General features: G+C 41.5%; 1 protein-coding gene across 1 annotated transcript in view; it reads right to left on the bottom strand.

The window, feature by feature from the left end:
• Nucleotides 1-18,421, bottom strand: part of Lrrc8c (leucine rich repeat containing 8 family, member C) — a 70,284-nt gene that overhangs the window by 19,450 nt on the left and 32,413 nt on the right. Inside the window, exon 3 of the mRNA XM_013018323.1 lies at nucleotides 5,626-5,767. Coding sequence (XP_012873777.1) covers nucleotides 5,626-5,763 — 138 coding nt within the window. The 5' untranslated portion in view covers nucleotides 5,764-5,767. The remainder of the gene's footprint in view (nucleotides 1-5,625; nucleotides 5,768-18,421) is intronic.

Genomic DNA, 18,421 nt, shown 5'->3' with positions numbered 1-18,421 from the left:
TATTGACTGACTGTGTCCTTGCCTTTTTCCGTACCTCCTCCAGCCCTGGCAAAAGCAAACCTGAGAACTGCTCCCCTGGGCTTGGTGTACAGCCCTGCAGCTCTGCTGAAAGCCGGGCACAGTCACAAACTGGGGACAGATTTACAGTCCTGCTGTGCTGTCACCTCTGCTTACATCCCCAGCACGCCATTCTGTCTTGGCTCTTTTTCCTTTAGGCCCCCAGTCCTCTACACCTTCCTGTCCCCATTCCCAGCTCCCTCCCTCCCGGACAATCTTGCAGCAGACTTGCTGCTGCTTTCTGCCTCACAGAGAAGCACGAAATGGGATGGTGTCATCTCCATCTCTCCGCCCCTCTTCCAAGTACAACAGCTATCACTTCCAGGGTGGTAGAAGATACCTTCTTCCCCCCAATCCAGGGGCTCCTTCCACGTGGGTCCTGATCCGTCCCTCCCTCCAGAAGATTCATCTCTAAACCTGAATCCTGAGTCTAACAGCCACCTGCTTATCTGGATGGTTCACAGACATCTCACTTGTCAAAGCTGATAGAATCCACAAACTTTATAGACCATGATAACAATTTGCCTTGTGAACGTTAAAATGTATTTGTGACTTTAAGTATCACTGTCCCACAATTCTGTGAAATTTGTGAAATTTATGTAATCACTTAATCTCAATAAAACATTATTTAAGAAGGGCTGGGAAGGTGGCTCAGTGGTAGAGCGCTTGCCTTGCATGCATGAGGCCCTGGGTTCAATTCCTCAGCACCACATAAGCAAAAAGAAAAAATCTGGAAGTGGCGCTGTGGCTCAAGTGGTAGAGCACTAGCCTTGAGCTGAAGAGCTGAGGGACAGTGCCCAGGCCCAGAGTTCAGGCCCCATGACCGACCCCCCAAAAATTATTTAAGAAAAAAAGCTTTCAGGCCTACAAATCTAAGGGTCATCTTTGATGTCCTTTTGTTGTCACATTTAACATTTTATCTTGCAGCAGATCTTGGTGGCTTTTCCTTCAAAATATATCCCAAATTACCACTTCCATCCATGTCTAAGCTCCTGGATTCTTCTCTTCCTTAATTAGTACACTAGCTTTCCAAAATCCCTCCCTTTCCCCTTTGTCTGTCTGTCTATCTGTCTGTCTGTCTGTCTGTCTATCTGTCTGTCTGCCTGCCTGCCTATCTACGTACCTATCCCTATCATCTATTTATATTTCCAAGTAAATCTATCTTTCTATCTCTGTCAATCTATCTCTATTATCCATCTATGTATCTACCAATATCATCTATCAATCTGTAGCTATCTATCTATCCATCTACCTCATCAACCTACCACCTAGTTTTCTACCATCTAGCTATCTAGCTAGCTATCTAGCTAGCTAATGCTAGGGATTAAACCCAGGAACTTCCATATTGCTAGGTAAATTCTGTACCACTGAGCAACATTACTGGTCCTTGATTTTTGTTATTTTTTTCAAACAGGGTCTCATGTTTGCCCAGGCTGGCCTTAGCTGGTTTTTTTAAGACAAAGTCTCACTACATAGTCCAGCCTAGCCTAGGACTCATGATCTTCCTGTCTCTACTCCTGGGTGCTGGGATTATAGGCATGCACCACCATACATACAGCAATACATTATATGCCCAACAGCTGGAGTGTTTTTACTAAAACAGCAGATCATGACAACCCTTTGCTCAGAATCCTTCAAGCACGTCCCATTTAAATCAGAGAAAAGCCCTGGGCTGTTGGCTGATGGGACTGCTACAGTCTGGCACCTGCTTTAATATACTGGTCCCTAGCTTCTCCTTCAACCCCTGCTTGCTTGTTCAGACTGAGAAGATTGTCACAAACTTCCTATGTCACCAGAATCACTTAGAAAGTGTCAGGACTCTTTGGGGGAAAGTCTTCACAACTGTCCAGGTAGTGGCTTATTCTGCTGCCCAGAAATGAGCTGAGCATCTACTCCCTCTCTGTTCTCAGGCACAAAGAAAAATAGACTTAGGACCTACCACACTTAACCCTCATGGAGCATTCAATATCACTTCTCACACACATGTGATGTATCAAGGGACATGCCTACATATAAGGTCACACAAACCACAGCAGTCCAATGATTTAGCTTCCTACTTGGCATTTTTATCATTCTCTCAACCCAGATACATCTGACCAATTAGTGGTCATTTATACCATGAGTATTGTTGCTTAGCAACACAGTTCACATTCTACCTCTGTCAGGTCTCCAGGGAAACAGAGCTGAGGTGTACACACACACACACACACACACACACACACACACACAGTCAAATTCTGCAGAAAGTGAGGGGTCCACACGTTGACACTTTGTCTTTCTGACCCTTGCTCTTGCTGTTCTTTCTGTCTGGAAGGCTCTTCTGGAATATCTGCTATGACTCAGTGCCAATCTTCCTTCAATTCCTCAGCTAAAAGTCATATCTGACCAACTGGGACCACCTACTCCCTTTAAGTATGCTTTATTTCCATTTTTGTTTTTCCATTGTCCTTTTCACCTTGCAACATGTAGTTCCAAGCAATCACTTTCTGTTCATGGTTTCTCTTCTCTGGTTTCAGCTACCCCAGGGTCAATGGTGGTCCAAAAATATTAAATGGAAAATTTCAGAGGCAAACAATTCATAAAGTTAAAATTGCATGTCCTTCCGGGTCCCATGAGATTAGTTGCTTAGCAACCATCTTGGGTTCAGACTGATTGTTCAGGTCTCTCAGTTGTGTTTAAGTGATACTTGTCGTTTAAAAAGGATACACAGCACAAAAGTATTTGATGTTGGCAAATCAGATATGCCAAAGACGTAAAGTGCTTCCTTAAAGTGAAAAGATAAATGAGAAGATTTTCAATTAAAATCCACATTCAGATTTCTTTCTCTTTCACTCTTTGTCTTTTTCTTTCTTCTTTCTCTTTTCTTTTCTTTCTTCCCTTCTTGTATTGGGGCTTGAACTCAGAGCCTGGGCAACATCATTGAGCTATTTTACTTACATTTGAGCTTACAGCTCTACTTCTGGCTTTTTGGGTAGTTAATTGGAGATAAGAGTCTCATGGACTTTCCTGTTTGGATTGGCTTTGAACCAAGATCCTTAGATCTCAACCTCTGGAGGAGCTAGGATTTCAGTGTGAGCCACCAAAGCCCAGCTCATTTATGCAGATTTCTAAGATCCATGGTAAGAACAAACAACAGAAAAACACGAGGTTGAATAATACAGTTTCAAGCATTCGCTGGAGAATTTTAAGATAGATCCCCAGGAAATCATTGTGTATGGCTTATTAATCTTCCTTATCTACTCACTTCTTTCTCTACAGAATTTCAAGAGTATGGGGATTTATCTTTGATTTTTCCCCCTCCTTTATCAACAGTTCTTAGTAGAACAAAACCTGACACACAGTAAGATTCTTCAACTATCTATGAATAAACTTATTTATGAATAAATGAATGCTGTTTCTCTCTTTCAGACTCTAGCTTCTCACTGGGGCCTTTCTTTTCTTGGGTGGGGAGGGGAAAATGTTTTCGGTGACCACAGAAATGCACCCTGGATCCAAACTGCCTGGGTTTGAATAAGGCTTTGTTATCCACCTTGGGCCGTTAACTTCTGTGCCTTGGGAAAATAATCTTAGACTTGTCATGAGAAGAAATGACTTACAATATGCACAAAGTGTCCATGAACATGCCAAACACATAGAAGCAGCGAAGGTGGCCATGTAGCGCTGTGATTTCCACACTGTCAAATGTATTGGTCTGTTCTTTGCTCTTCTGGGTGACCACCTTAAAGGTCATAGTCACTATACTATCTCTATTTAAACTTTTATCCAGTTTTCCCCCCACTAAAACTAAACTTTTTTTTTAATTGTGAAAATACCATACAGAGGGGTTACAATTACATGGGCATGTTTCCCCTTCCCATCCCTTCCCATCTCCCCACCCCTGCACTCCCCCTTCCCTCTCCAGGCCCCCCCTCCCCTCCCCTACCGCTAGCCGAAACTAAGCTTTTCTAAGGGGTCTTCTTTCTACTTTTCTGTGACTTGGCTGAAAACTCTACCACACTTTCCTTCAGCTCTAAGGTGTCTTCCTTACAGCTACCCCTTTTCCAGCCTCCCAAGAGGCCTCTCTGCTTCCCCCGTGGTTTCCCTTCTCTTCATTCTTCCCCGCTGTGTAGCTGACACAGCTGACATCATCTCTCTCATGACCTTCCCAGAGGCAGAATCCACTTCCAGGAAGAGCACACACAAATAGTATGAAACCTGTGCCAGTTCTACTGACAGTCTCTCAAAGGTTCAAAGGTCCAAAGATCCCAGTTCTTCTTCCTCCCTATCTCCAGCTGCTTCTCTAAGTTTTAATGTAACCATTCATTACCTTTTGTATTATTTCCCAGCAGAGTGGAATGTCTGTGGACACTTGCTACACAGCTTCTTCTGGTTGTAAGGGCACTAAGTCCCCTAAGCGTGGTGGCCAGCACATAGCAGCTATGTAAAATACTTCAGGACTTAATGGGCAGATACACAGCATTTATACAGAATATATTTTGATTGGATTCCATTTTAATTCAGAACTAAATATGAGGTAAAATAATGATATCTCACCAAGATATCAGTTCATCCAAAAACCTTATAATACATATAGATGTATTATAATAGATAGCATTTATCATATTATACTATGATATATGCTATATATTATAGTATTTTATAATACAGTATTTGTATTATTTTATAATATAGTATTTTATAGTATCAATATAAATATATTACATATAGAAATATATAATTATATATAAATTATAAAATACATAAATATATAATATGTTAACATATTATATAGGATATTATATTATATCCTGTATAACATATTACATAAATATATAATATAGCAAAGATGCTATATAGTACACATGCCCTATATAAAGATGTAATCTATAGTATTACACACTATATTTCTCAATTGACATGGCATTGTGAGTGTCCATACTATACCTCACTGTGAAGCAAACTCTGAAATATACAGAATGCTCTGGTGTTAGCAACATTAATCCTTACTTGAGTGGACGGAGTCTTGTAAGTTCCCCATTTACCTTATTAGAAATGCCTAGTAAATAAGCAAATATTGGACTCCTGACAGGATGACAAATGTCATTTACAAACAGACACGAGTAATATTTTCACACTTCAAAAAAAAAAAAAACCCAAAACCAAAAAACACTCAATCAAACAGCGAAGTGTCTTTGGCCTTTTTTTTTTTTTTTTTTTTGCCGGTGGTGGGGCTTGAACTCTGGGCCTGGGCGCTGCCCCTCAGTTCTTCACTTGAGCCATAGCACCACTTCTGGTTTTCTGGTGGTTTACTGGAGATGAGTCTCACGGACTTTCCTGCCCAAACTGTCTTTGAACCGTGATCCTCAGATCTCAGCCTCCTGAGTAGCTAGGATGACAGGCGTGAGCCACCGGTGCCCAGCTTGTCTTTGGCCCTTTTCTGTGGTGATGGAGATGGAACCCAGGGCCTCAGTCTAGACAAGGGCTCAGCGACTGAGCTGCATGCTGTCCCCACAGAGCTGGCTCTCTGAAGAGGTCTCACTGCCCTGGCGTCTTGCCCCAGCCCCGCCTCCACCCCGGGCAGGCACCCACCTGTAGAGTACATCCAAACACGCCAATCATCAGCATGGCCACCGACAGGTAATCGGTAAACACGTCCCACCACGGCTTCAGCACCCGAAAGGCAGGCTGCTGCTCCGAGAACTGCCGGAATTCTGTCACCGGAATCATGTTTCTGGGAAAGGAGAGACTGCTGGTGAGTGAATAATGCATCTGAGGCACCACATACTACACGTACCAGCATCTGAAACCAAAACACTGTTCTTGCAGTCCAGGCCCAGCCCTGCATCCACAGGAGGAGGGTGGGTCACCCTAGGGAGCCCCCACCCAGTCCCCACCTTCCCTGTACCACATCCCACAGGGCACAGAGAGCCCCTCCAAAAGTCCCACTTCTTCCTCAACCTCCACTTCCCTCACAGACAATACAAAGACATTCGCAGGAATGGCCCCACCTTGGGAACTGTTTTTGCTGCTGATCACACTTTCAACTGCTCTGAACTGTCATTTCAGTAGCCACTGATGTGCATGGTTTACTGGACTCTAGAAGACATCTTGCTTACATTACCAGGAAGAAAAAATACTGTCACATGGTCTTTGTCCTCTAAGAGATCTTTTTGCCTGTGTGCTTTTGATATTTTTTATACTTCTTATACTGCTCTAATGTTATTATGAGGGAAACATCCTGAGAAATCAGGGTTGCCCTGGAAACCTGTCATAGTCTGAATAAGTATACCCTAAAGGGCCATGGGAAAAAGGTTCTAACACCAGCTTGTGGGATTACTGACAAGCTGAGGAACCTTTAATGGGTGGAGCCTAGTGGAAGGAAAATAGGTCACAAAGGTCATGCTCTTGAAGAGGATTGAAGGGGGGACCAGAGCCATTTCCCCTGGCTCTTTACTTGCCTGTCATTTGCCTCTCATCATAACTAGTGTCTTTAGTGTCTTGTAGCAGACCCCAAAGCAATGAGCCAACAGACCAGGGACTGAAACCTTTCTACTTTGCAAGTTGATACTGCAGCTAGTTGTTACTGTGCCACAGAGCTGACTAACATAAAACTCCCGTCTGTAAGTGCATAACAGATGTTCAACCGATAGGGCACATTTCAATGGCCCTTAGAGAAAAAGTGGCCCATGCCCTTCTTGGTCTGCAATCTCCATTCTCCCCATTCTCCCTGCCTTTTGTGACCCAGAAATTGAGGTTGACCATGTTGCTAGTATGAGAAGACCTATTTTTCTTTTTCTTTTTGGCAAAGAATAAGTGCTAACAAGTGCCAAAAGGAAACTCTTTCTCCCTTCTGCCACCTTCGGATGCTGTCTATATCCATCTTTGTTACTCAATCCTAATCAAAGCGGTGGGGGAATGTGTATTTGCTGCTTCGTCTCCCAGATCGTGTTTCATGGATTTTCCTTAACTGATACTGAAGTCTGCCTTACACAATGGCCACTCAAGATGAACATAATGCTTCTCTTTCCTTAGTGCTCTAAAACCTTATAAGGAGAACCCCAAAGTATCTATAACAATAATGCCCATACATAAGTACCATGTTAGACATTAAGAAATTAAAATATATATTAATTCATTAAAAATAAATACATTTTCCCAAACATAGAAATTAGGATAACTTTTACACTTTGAGAAGTTTTCGTTAATATTGGCTTAAAAGAAGGCAGCAGCTGGCCAGACTCTTAGACCTGCTGCTACCTGCAAGGTCTTGTGACGTGTTGTTCAGGCTGAACTACACAAGGTAAATGTTGCCTCAACAAAATATATAGTTAGAGATGCAAGGAGTGTCTTTTTTTTCCCAAATGTTTGATTGCGATTAAGTGGTTACATAATTTCCCAAATTTCACAGTATTGTGGGATAGTGAAGCTCAGTTAAAGATACAAACACATTCTAACTTTCATAGGACAAATTGTCTATCATGGTCTATAACATTTATGAGTTCTATGAGCTTTGCGATACAGTTATTTCTTCCACATTGGGTGATATCTACATTTGTTTTGCATAGCATCAGCTGTTCCCTCTTTCCCACTTGTTCCCTCCCTCCCATCACTGCATTGAGTTGCTTGGTTCACTTTGATCAATGTCCAGTATAGCTGATGGGTCCCACTGTTGTATGTTTTTCCCTGATTTCCTCTAGTTCTGTGTCGTCCTCCTGGTTTCCCTATGGTGTGCACATATACACCATACATGAGATCAACAGCATGGGGTTTATTTAGTAGTGATTTGACCAGATGAGTGGAAGTCCTTTGTTTCTTAAGTCCTGTTAATTTTGTCATATCACCTAACATTTTGGATTTAACATCCACTTTTCAGGGAGACCATGGCAAGGAGTGTCTTAACAGCTTTTTCTTATTTATGTATTTTTGGTCAGTTGTGGGGCTTGAACTCAGGGTCTGGGTGCTGTCCCTGAGCTCTTTTGCTCATGGCTAGTGCACTACCACTTGAACCACAGCTCCACTTCTGTATTTCTGGTGGTTTATTGGAGATGAGTCTCACAGAGCTTCCTGTCTAGCAGGTTTTGAACTGCGATTCTGCCATCTCATCCTCCTGAGTAACTAGGATTACAGGGGTAAGCCACTAGCATCAGCTTAATAGCTTTTTCATGTCATGGAGAACATTCTTTTATTTTTCTTTTGGCAGTACTGGGGTTCAAGACTATTCAGAGCCTTGGGCTTCTTTTTTGTGTGTGGGGGGTCTGGTCGTGGGGCCTGAACTCTGGGCCTGGGCGCTGTCCCTCAGTTCTTCAGCTCAAGGCTAGCACTCTACCACTTGAGCCACAGCGCCACTTATGGCTTTTTTCTTTTGCTTATGTGGTGCTAAGGAATCGAACCCAGGGCCTCAGGCATGCAAGGCAAGCGCTCTACCACTGAGCCACCTTCCTAGCCCACCTTGGGCTTCTTAACCAAAGTATTTCATTACTTTGGTCTCCAACCATTTTTGCTTTCATTTTTCCTCCTAGGCAAGCCTGGACTGTGATCCTCCTATTTGTTCTTCCGATGTAGCTGGGATGACAAGTGTGAACCACTGAGCTAAAAAATCACACTTTTTTTTTTTTTTTTGCAAAGCTAGCCTTGAACTGCTATCCTTATCTTCACTTTCTAGGAAGCTAAGATTACAAGTGCTTGAGCCACAGTGTCCAGAAGGATATTTATTTTTGAAGCTATACCAACTTGACTAGAATAGTTGCAATGTGGAATCTGGAAACTATCTCATTAAAATTTTCAAATTCTTAGTTCTTAAAACTAATTCAAATATTGAATTAAACTCTTTATTAAAATCCATTAGTGTTTCTTTTCCTTTCTTTTTTCTTTTCTTTCTTTCTTTTTTTTTTTTTGCCAGTCCTGGGCACTGTCTCTGAGCTGCTGTGGCACAACGCTACTCTACTACTTGAGTCACAGCACCACTTTCAGCTTTTTCTGTGTATGTGGTACTGAGGAATCAAACCAGGGTTTCATGTATGCTAGGCAAGCACTTGACCACTAAGCCACCTTCCCAGCCTTCTTTCCTTTTCTTTTTGTGATACAGAAGCAGCAGCCCAGGGCCTTGCCCATACTAAGCAAGCATTCTACTTCTGAGCTACAGCCCAGCCTCTGTCTGGCACTTTGAACACATCTTTTCCTTATGCATGAGTTGTAAAATCACGCATTGATAATTTGGAAAATAATGGACCATTTGACTTGGTGATCTTCCAAATAGCACATTTCATTAAAAAAAACACTTTAAAATATTAATTATATCACCACTGCTATTATCTGGGAAAAAAAGTTTTAAGTACTGGGAAGCTGTCAGGCTCTTGATTCTTCAAAGCCTTAACTATCACTTGAAAATCAGAATTTTATCACTGTCAACAAATGTTTGTTATTATCTGTTCCTATAATAACATACCATGTCCCTAAGTCTGAACCATCAGTTGTTTTATTCAAGGAAAAAAGCCCCAAAAGTGTGATATGATAAAACAGCTAATTTAACTTTCAACTCAAACATCCCAGGGGTTTTCTCGAGGGAAAGGCCAGTGTACTTTGGGACACACACAGCACAAGTTCTCTGTGTTCCTTTCCCATCTCACATAATAAATACAACATTTGGTCAAGGCTTGAGAGTTACTCAAATAATAACAGGTCCTGTTTCAGCAGGGACATTAAGTGACACTGGCTTCAATTTTTGAAAATAAATCGTGTGCACCCACGAGGGATGCAGTCCCTTCAGTACAGTTTGGTTTCCTCGGTGTTGATTCATGCAGAGAAAGGCACCACACGCACTAGGGATTTGGCAATGTCAGTGACAAAGGGAAAAGGCATCTCAGCATTAGGTAATGCTGACCTTGTGGGGCTTTTACAAGAGTCTTGGGCTAGCAGTGTCCTGGGCACCATGCTCTGAGGTAGAGGACCACTGTTTCTTTATCTACAGCCTTCCTTGCAAGAGCAAAGCCTAGGTTCTCACACACAGGGCGGGGTCCCTCTGAATTCTTCTTTTGCAACACTTAGCCCCTCTAAGACACTGCCATGACAGCTACACTTGTTTTCTTTTCCAAGTTAGTTGTGAGTTTGAAGAGTTATCACTGCATAGTAAATAAGAGCCAAACTCTTCTAGTATGTTATCATTAACTTTTAAAGGCTTGGTACTGCCATAAATAAGAGCAACTGTCTGACCAACATGGGTGGCTCACATCTGTAATCCTAGCTACTCAGGAGGCTGAGATCTAAGGGTCACCATTCAAAGCCAGCCCAGCAGGAAACTCAGTGAGATTCTGATCTCCAATTAACTACTAAAAAGCTGGAAATGGTGCTGAGGCTCAAAGTAGGAGAGCAGTAGCTTTGAACACAAAAGCTCAGGGACAGCACCCAAGCCCTGAGTTCAAGGATGATGCACACACACACCATGCATGCATACACACACACACACACACACACACACACACACACACACAAAAGTGACTATTACCACATTGTTCTACACTGTAAATAATGATTATTCAAAATACATCCACTACTGAAGAAAATGTTTGAGATGAAGGCCGGAATCAGGAATTATTTATAATTTTAAAGTTAAGGATCATTGAAATTTTAATGCACAATGTTCTATTACTAGTGCTAAAGAGGACATGTCGATCAATAATGCTTAAGTCTCAGCCTGTACCCAAAGATATGGCCGCACATTGTCACTCCCTATTCTTAACATTACATTACCAAGAAACAAATGACAGAAAACATCTAAACAAGAAAGTCTTATTAAGAATGAAATTAAATCTTATTCATCCTTCTTCTGATAACTATTTAATAGAAGCCTTTGTCCCTACAGGATAAGTAATTATTGGGTTTGGTTCTAAATTATGTGAGTTCCCTCTTCCAAGCATTGTTTTCTCCTAGTGAAGTTAAATAAAATCTAATGTGAAGAGTCACACACATTCCAGAACTGGATGGGTGAGAGGGCTCACAGATTCCTTTAGATGAAAGTTCTAGAAGGAAGGCTGTGTTCAAAGGGTGCTGGCCTCCCATCTAACTTGCCAAAGATCTATGTGGGAAAAACAAACAAACTCTTAGTTAAAATATGTGCATCTGAGATTAATTGATTCTTCAACTTAAAAATATAAAAACAAGCTAGGTGAGTGTCAATGGCTCACACCTGTAAGCCTAGCTACTCTGAGACTGAGATCTGAGGATCCAAGTTCAAAGCTGGTCCAGTCAGGAAAGTCTGTAAGACCCTCATCTCAAGTTAATCACCAAAAAAGACAGAAGTCGATCTGTGGCACAACTGGTAGAGCACCAGTCTTGCCCAAAAAAGGGATATTACTCATGCCTAGTTCAAGCCAGTACCAACAGGGAAAAAAAAAAAAAAGATTAAAACAACTAAAACCCCTCCCCCCTCAAAGAACTAGAGATACTAGGTGATATATTACCTGAGAGTAAAACACAAATGCTATACGTATATCCTGAAAATTAACTACAAAACACGGTATAATAGCCACCAGTGTTTAGTGCAATTTCTGTTTTGTCCTCTACTTTTCTTTCAACAGCTCACAAGGTTTGCCTATAGTAGGTACCACAGATTAAATAAATGAATAATTAGCTAAAAATGACAAGAGAACTGCAAGATCCAAGATTTATTCATTTGACTCCTTTGAGAACACAATTTAAAAAAAAACTATGAAAAAATTTAAAGCCCAGTTAACTTGGATTAAAAAAAACAGGAAGTGCCATCTGTATAGACAAACTATATAGTATTTTGAAACAGTTTACTTGCCATTGCTATTTTTAGTAAGAAAGTTGGCTTGGGTTTAGATGAGACCTTCCTGAGAATAACCATCTCAAAAATACCTAAAGCTTTGCCAAATGTATTTTTAAAAATGGTTGAAGGACCTACAAAATAAGATTACAGAAGCCTAGTAATATATCAGCTTGCAGGGAGACATGGAAAGTTGTTTTCGATGAGCAACTTCATTAGTAGCACAAAAAGATAGATATAAAGCTGGTTCCTACCTGTAAATCATAGTTACTTAGGAGGCTGAGATCTGAGGATCCTCATTTAGTCAGCCCAGGCAGGAAAGCCTGAGGCTCAAGTGGTGGAGCACCAGCCTTGAGCAAAAAAAAAAAAAAAGCTAACGGACAGCACCCAGACCCTGAGTTCAAGCCTCCATGATATGAGGAGATCTTGGTAGGAGAAAACTAACTCCAAAGTTATTAAATTAGGAAGCTTACGAATATTAGTGACAAACAACCAAAAACTGAAAAATGGCATAGAAAGATCGTAGACATTGAGTTTAAACTGAGGCTTAGTAGGGGACAAAAATTAAGGAAGAAAACAAGAAAATATTTACACTTAAAGAGTCAACCAGTTCAAGAAAATCTTTGAAGAGGAGTTTTAGTGGATGATTTTTTTTCCTTTGGGAGTGGGGTATAAAATATCCTTAGTGCCAAGAGAAAAAGACAGGGGTTTTGGAACTACTCGGAATATTTTGTTTATTGCTAGTTCCTCTTTTCAGATGGCCTAAAAACTTAGTACAGATCAATGTTTTCAGTGGTTACACAGGCATAAATGAATGGAGTTCCTTCAAAGGAAGTAAAAAAAGTAGATGACCAACAGATAAATGGAGTCATGCAAGTCCCACTGAGATTCTTGTGAGATAGAATCAAGACAGCTCAGTGCTGGTGTGGCTCAAACCTATAATTCTAGCTACTCAGGAGCCTGAGATCTGAAGATTGTGGTTTGAAGCCAGCCCAGGCAATAAAGTCTTTGAGACTCTTATCGCCAATTAACTGCAAGAAAAAAAAAGCCAGAAGTGGAGCTATGACTCAAGAGATAGAGCAATAACCTTTAGTAAAAATTCTCAGGGACAGCACCCAGGCCTTCAGTTCAACCAGCACCAAAAATAAATAAATAAATAAATAAAAATAAAAAAGAAAGAAAAGAAGAAAAAAAAGAAAGAAATTATGGATATGGCTACCTGGGCACTTTTCCCTTTGAGGCCCTTTGAGCTAACAGAGCAAAATATGTGTGTGTTGAGCCCAGCAGATTTGCATATTTATTTGCATCCACTTATCTCTATTAGCAAGCTAAACATTAATTCATAATGATGTCTCCAATTTTCATCCATGCTTATAGATTAAATTGATAAAGAGTCTTCAAGACTTGCCCACTAAAAGTCTAACCAAAGCAACCTTTCTTTTTCACCTGTTTATTGGCATCAATGAATTGTACAAGGAGGGTTCATTCTGCCATATTCTTAGGATACTGCTTGATCAGATTAAAAGCAGCCTTAACAGCGTCATCTTTCCTGCCTGCTGCTTCCTCTAGAAAGCATCATCTGTCTTGATGCTGACCTATGCCAAGTCATGCCTCCACTCAAAATTAGTATAAAAATGAATTCTGTGTAAGGAAAACCCAAAGCTCTGGCTCAGTAGGCCATGTTTGGTACCCAGCACACAAAATTCTTATCCCAGGCAGCCAACATTGCGTCAGCACAATCAGGAGTCTTCCTGAGACTCAACACAGGCAATGGTGATGGACAAGCTGGTTCCTCTACACCTGTCAATCATGGAGCACTCCCTCACTCAGTCCATCCAGAGCCCCTCCTCCGGAACCACCCTCTCCACCATCACAGAAGACAGTTCTTTGGTCAAAAGATCATCTCCTACAATCTGTTTTTGAAAGTTATTATATACATATAGATATTTTTTTGCAGTACTGGGTTTTGAATGCAAAGTAGTTGCTAGGCAGATACTTTCCCACTGGGACAAAACCATCACCCCTTTTTGGCTTTTGTTACATTTCAAATCCATCTTATGTTGATGCTGGGGCATGCCAAGAGCACAATCTGCCTATTTACGCTTGCCAAATAATTGGGTTGATGGGTGTGCATCCACCATGCCCAACTTTTATTGGCTGGCTCAGAATCATGATCCCTAAAGCTTTTAAAAAAATTTGGTCCAAGACTGAGACTCAAACTTGATAACTTATGCTCCCTGACTGGCACACTACAACCTGAGCTATGCTTCCAATCTCATCCCTAAAACTTAATTGGTATATGTGTGGGATAAAGTATAAGTCTCTAGAATCATGGGTTTTAATCTGACATGACAGTTTATGAGTACAATATATTTTGATCAATGTCACCACTTCCCTCATTCTCATCCCTTCCAACTCTGCCCATCCCCTCACGTTACCTGGTCATTTTCGCATATGGACATTGAATATTATGACTGCATTTGCCCATGTCAAACTGGGTACTGGTACTAGTTACCTATCCTCTCCCTATCATCCTTCCCTCCCTCCTTATCCTCCCTCTTCTCCAGTGACCACTTTTGGGATTCCACATATGAGAGAGAATGTGAAGATGTGTCTTTGTATGCCTGGTTACTTCATTTGGTTTCATTCACTTCATTGTTCTACTTCTCCCTTTGTCTTCTTCCATTCCTTTGATATGCCCTTTCCTTTCTTTCCTTCCTTTCCTCTACTCAGTGTCATTGCTTCCTCTCTCCTGTATATATACATATATGTACAAACATACATATATGTATATATACACACACGTGTGTGTGTGTGTGGTATATATATTTTTTTATTGTGAAAATACCATACAGAGGGGTTACAATTACATGGACAAGGTAATGAGGCATTGTTGCCTCTTCCTTTGTTTCCCCTTCCCATCCCCCCCCCCCTCCCCCCCCCCCCCCCCCCCCCCCCGTGTATATATTTTTTAACCATACCAATTGCTCACCACTAGAGATTTAAGAGAACTAAGAAATTATAACAGAAGATGTGGGCAACAGATCTATATGTGAAGACACTAAAAAAAATTATGATCTCATTTCTTGGCTTGTCAGCTCTTTACACTACTTCAAACTCAAAGGGTTTGTGTGAGCCAGACAAGCACTGGGAGTGATACAAGCCACGCCATCATTTCACTTGTGCAGGCAGATGACCAAGAAGCCTGAGAGAAAAACAGGGCATGAAACCAAGCTGGAGACAGCCCTGGGATGAAGAAATCAAACTGGAAATCAGTTGGGTGCCTATGGTGGTTCATGCCCAACACTGGGTACCTGTGGCTCACCCCTGTAATCCTAGCTATTCAGGAGGCTGAGAGCTGAGGATCAGGGTTCAAAGCCAGCCCAGTAGGAAACTGTTGAGATTCTGATCTCCAATGAACTACTAAAAAGATGAAAATTAAAAAAGCAGTAACCTTGAACACAAAGCCTCTGGGACAACGCCCAAGCCTTGAGTTCAAGCTCCAGCATGGCACATACACGTGCGCATGCGCACGTGCACACACGCACACACACAGAGTGACTATTACCATATTGTTCTACACTGTAAATAATGATTATTCAAAGTATGTCCACTACTGAAGAAAATGCTTGAGATGAAGGGAAGAATCAGGAATTGAGCTGTGGCTCAAATGGTAGAGTTCTAGCCTTTAGCACAAGAGTTCAGGGACAGCTCCCAGAGCCACAAGTTCAAGGCCAGAACCAGAAAAAAAGTAAAGAAAAGAAAATAGAAATAAAACAGGCATTTTCACTTTCACAGCATAAGTTAGAAACGGAATAGATTCCACTTTCTAAATTAATTCTTTGCCATACAGACACTTGCAATTTGCTATTCAAAAACCTCACTCTGAATCTGGGTAAGAGGTACTTGGATAAGAGGTAATTAGATAAACGTTTATAGAGCCAACACTCTCCTCCATTATTTGTTAAGCTGGCTTTTTTTTTCCTGATGAGAAAATTCATAGCTCTTTTCTAATTATCAATGGGATTTTGATTCCCCCACCCCCAAATACTGAACCACTACCCCTTAGTACCAGCTTTGATGACTACACACACACACACACAACAACAACAACAACAACAACAAAAGGCAGAAAACATCTGGGTAAGGAAAGTAGCTGCAGGAATTAATCTAGAAAGAAAAGAACGAATAAGAAAATAAATGAGTCAGCATGAGGTATAACGGTCTTAAGAGCATCAACTTCAAAGAGAAAATGAAATTATTTAGGTTGCCCTGGTAACGCCGAGATAAAATGTGGAAATGAAAATACAGGGTTTTACATGAAGGAAACTTGCTTCAGCACTAAAGCCTCTCCCATCATGGAATGAGCTTTACCATGGCAACATGCAAAAACATGGAAATGGATTAAATATAGAAGACGTCCAAGGGAGAAAGCCTAGCACTAAGAACTAAGCGGATCCAATACATTCACTGCACCCTTCTTGACTTTCAGAATTCAATGGGGGGAGGGAGGGACAGCCAAGGGCTTACAGGACTCAAATGAAGCTTCCTTTAGTTAAGTAAATGATTTTAAAGTGTTAAGCTGAGTGCAGTTGGCTCAGGTCGACAATCCTAGCTACTCAGGAGGCTGAGATCTGAGGATTGCAGTTCAAAGCCAGCCTGAGATAGGATGGTCTGTGAAACTCTTATCTCCAATTGACCAGAAAAAGGCTAGAAGTAAAGCTGTGGCTCAAGTGGTAGAGCATCAGCCTTGAGTGATAAAGCCAAAGATAGCACCCAGGCCAAGTTCAAACCCCAGTACTGGCACATACATCCCTGCCCCTCCCCTCACACATACACAGAGTCAGAAGTATTTTCTTTCTCAGGGTTATTGGGAAATGTGTAAAAGATGATTATGGCAAGCACTAATTACAGTACAAGCAGGAAATCAGTGCTCAATCTGTGAAAGTTACTAATATTTTCAAAAGAGATGACAATCAGACTTGGTATTGGAAATCTACTACTTTAAAATTTTTGTAGCATTATTAAGGTAAGAAGACTTCAGATGAGATCAACTTTCTCAGGGTTTCTTTTCTGTCTACCACACAGTTTTGCTGACTACAGGTGCACTGAGGCCTGGCAGGTCTCGGGAGTGTATTTATCTCACTAACTGAAACTTTATGCTTGTGGATTAGTAATTCACCACTGCCCTCTCCTCCTGTCCCCTGGCAACCACACTGTACTCCAGAATTCTACGTTTCAAACCAGTCACTGAAATGGAATCAAGCAGTCATTGTTTGTGACTGCCTATTTCCTTAACAAAATATTCTCAAGGTTCACCCATGGCATCACATATTGAAAATGTTTCCTCTTATTAAAAGCTAAATAGAGCTGGGCACCAGTGGCTCAAGCCTGTAATACTTGAGCACTAGCCTTGAGCAAAACAAGCTTCAACGCAGTGCCCAGGCCCTGAGTTCAAGCCTCAGGACCAGTGTGCATGTGCACACGCATACACTCAAATGTGATGCGTAATTACAATGGAGTATTATTCGTATGTGAGGGGGGTGTTGGTATCTGGGCTTGAACTCAGGACCCTGAGCTTCTACTTGTATTTTTGTTCATGGCTGATGTTCTATTACTTGAGTCATACCTCTAGTTTTATATCACATTTTTTTTTTTGGTCCGGTCTTGGGGCCTGAACTCTGGGACTGGGCACTGTCCCTCAGCTCTTCAGCTCAAGGCTAGCGCTCTACCACTTGAGCCACAGCACCACTTCCGGCTTTTTTCTTTTTTGCTTATGTGGCAGGGCCTCATGCATGCAAGGCAAGCACTCTACCACTGAGCCACCTTCCCAGCCCCTTATATCACATTTTTTAAATGATATATTTATCTGTTGATAAGATATATTATTTCCAAATCATGACTTTTGTAAATATGAGAGTTTAGTGAGAATAAGAATTTCTTGGTTGTTGTTTTTTTTTTGGGGGGGGGGTCCTGGTCGTGGGGCCTGAACTCTGGTCCTGGGCGCTGTCCCTCAGCTCTTCAGCTCAAGGCTAGAGCTCTACCACTTGAGCCACAGCACCACTTCTGGCTTTTTTTCTTTTTGCTTATGTGGTGCTGAGGAATCGAACTCAGGGCCTCAGGCATGCAAGGCAAGTGCTCTACCACTGAGCCACCTTCCCAGCCCCGAGAATAAGAATTTCTTGGTGTTTGGAGCCTTTAGCTGCAACAAGGTAGCACACTAAAAAAAAAAAATAATTCTTAATCAAGCACCAGTGGCCCACACCTATAATCCTAGCTACTCAGGAGGCTGAGATCTGAGGATCATGGTTCAAGCTCAGCCCAGGCAGAAAAGTCCATGAGATTCTTATCTTTAATCAAAAAAAGGCTGAAAGTGGCACTGTGGCTCAAGTGCTAGCTTTGAGTAAAATGGAGCTCAGGGACAGTGACCAGTTTCACAGTTTGAGCCCTAGGACCAGCACTCCTCCCCACCTCAAGGAAAAAAATTCTTCAGAAAAATGGAGAAAACAAACTTTGTATCATTTTTGTTAAATGAGAACGGAAAGGTATATTATTTAACATTAATGTGATTGTTCCTACTAATGACCAGTCACTAAAAACTCG

Source organism: Dipodomys ordii, unplaced genomic scaffold (genome assembly GCF_000151885.1).
Source record: "Dipodomys ordii isolate 6190 unplaced genomic scaffold, Dord_2.0 Scaffold39, whole genome shotgun sequence".
In the NCBI taxonomy this organism is placed as follows: domain Eukaryota; kingdom Metazoa; phylum Chordata; class Mammalia; order Rodentia; family Heteromyidae; genus Dipodomys; species Dipodomys ordii.
Note: the sequence above shows the minus strand (reverse complement) of the source record. Positions and strands in the feature narration are given on the sequence as shown.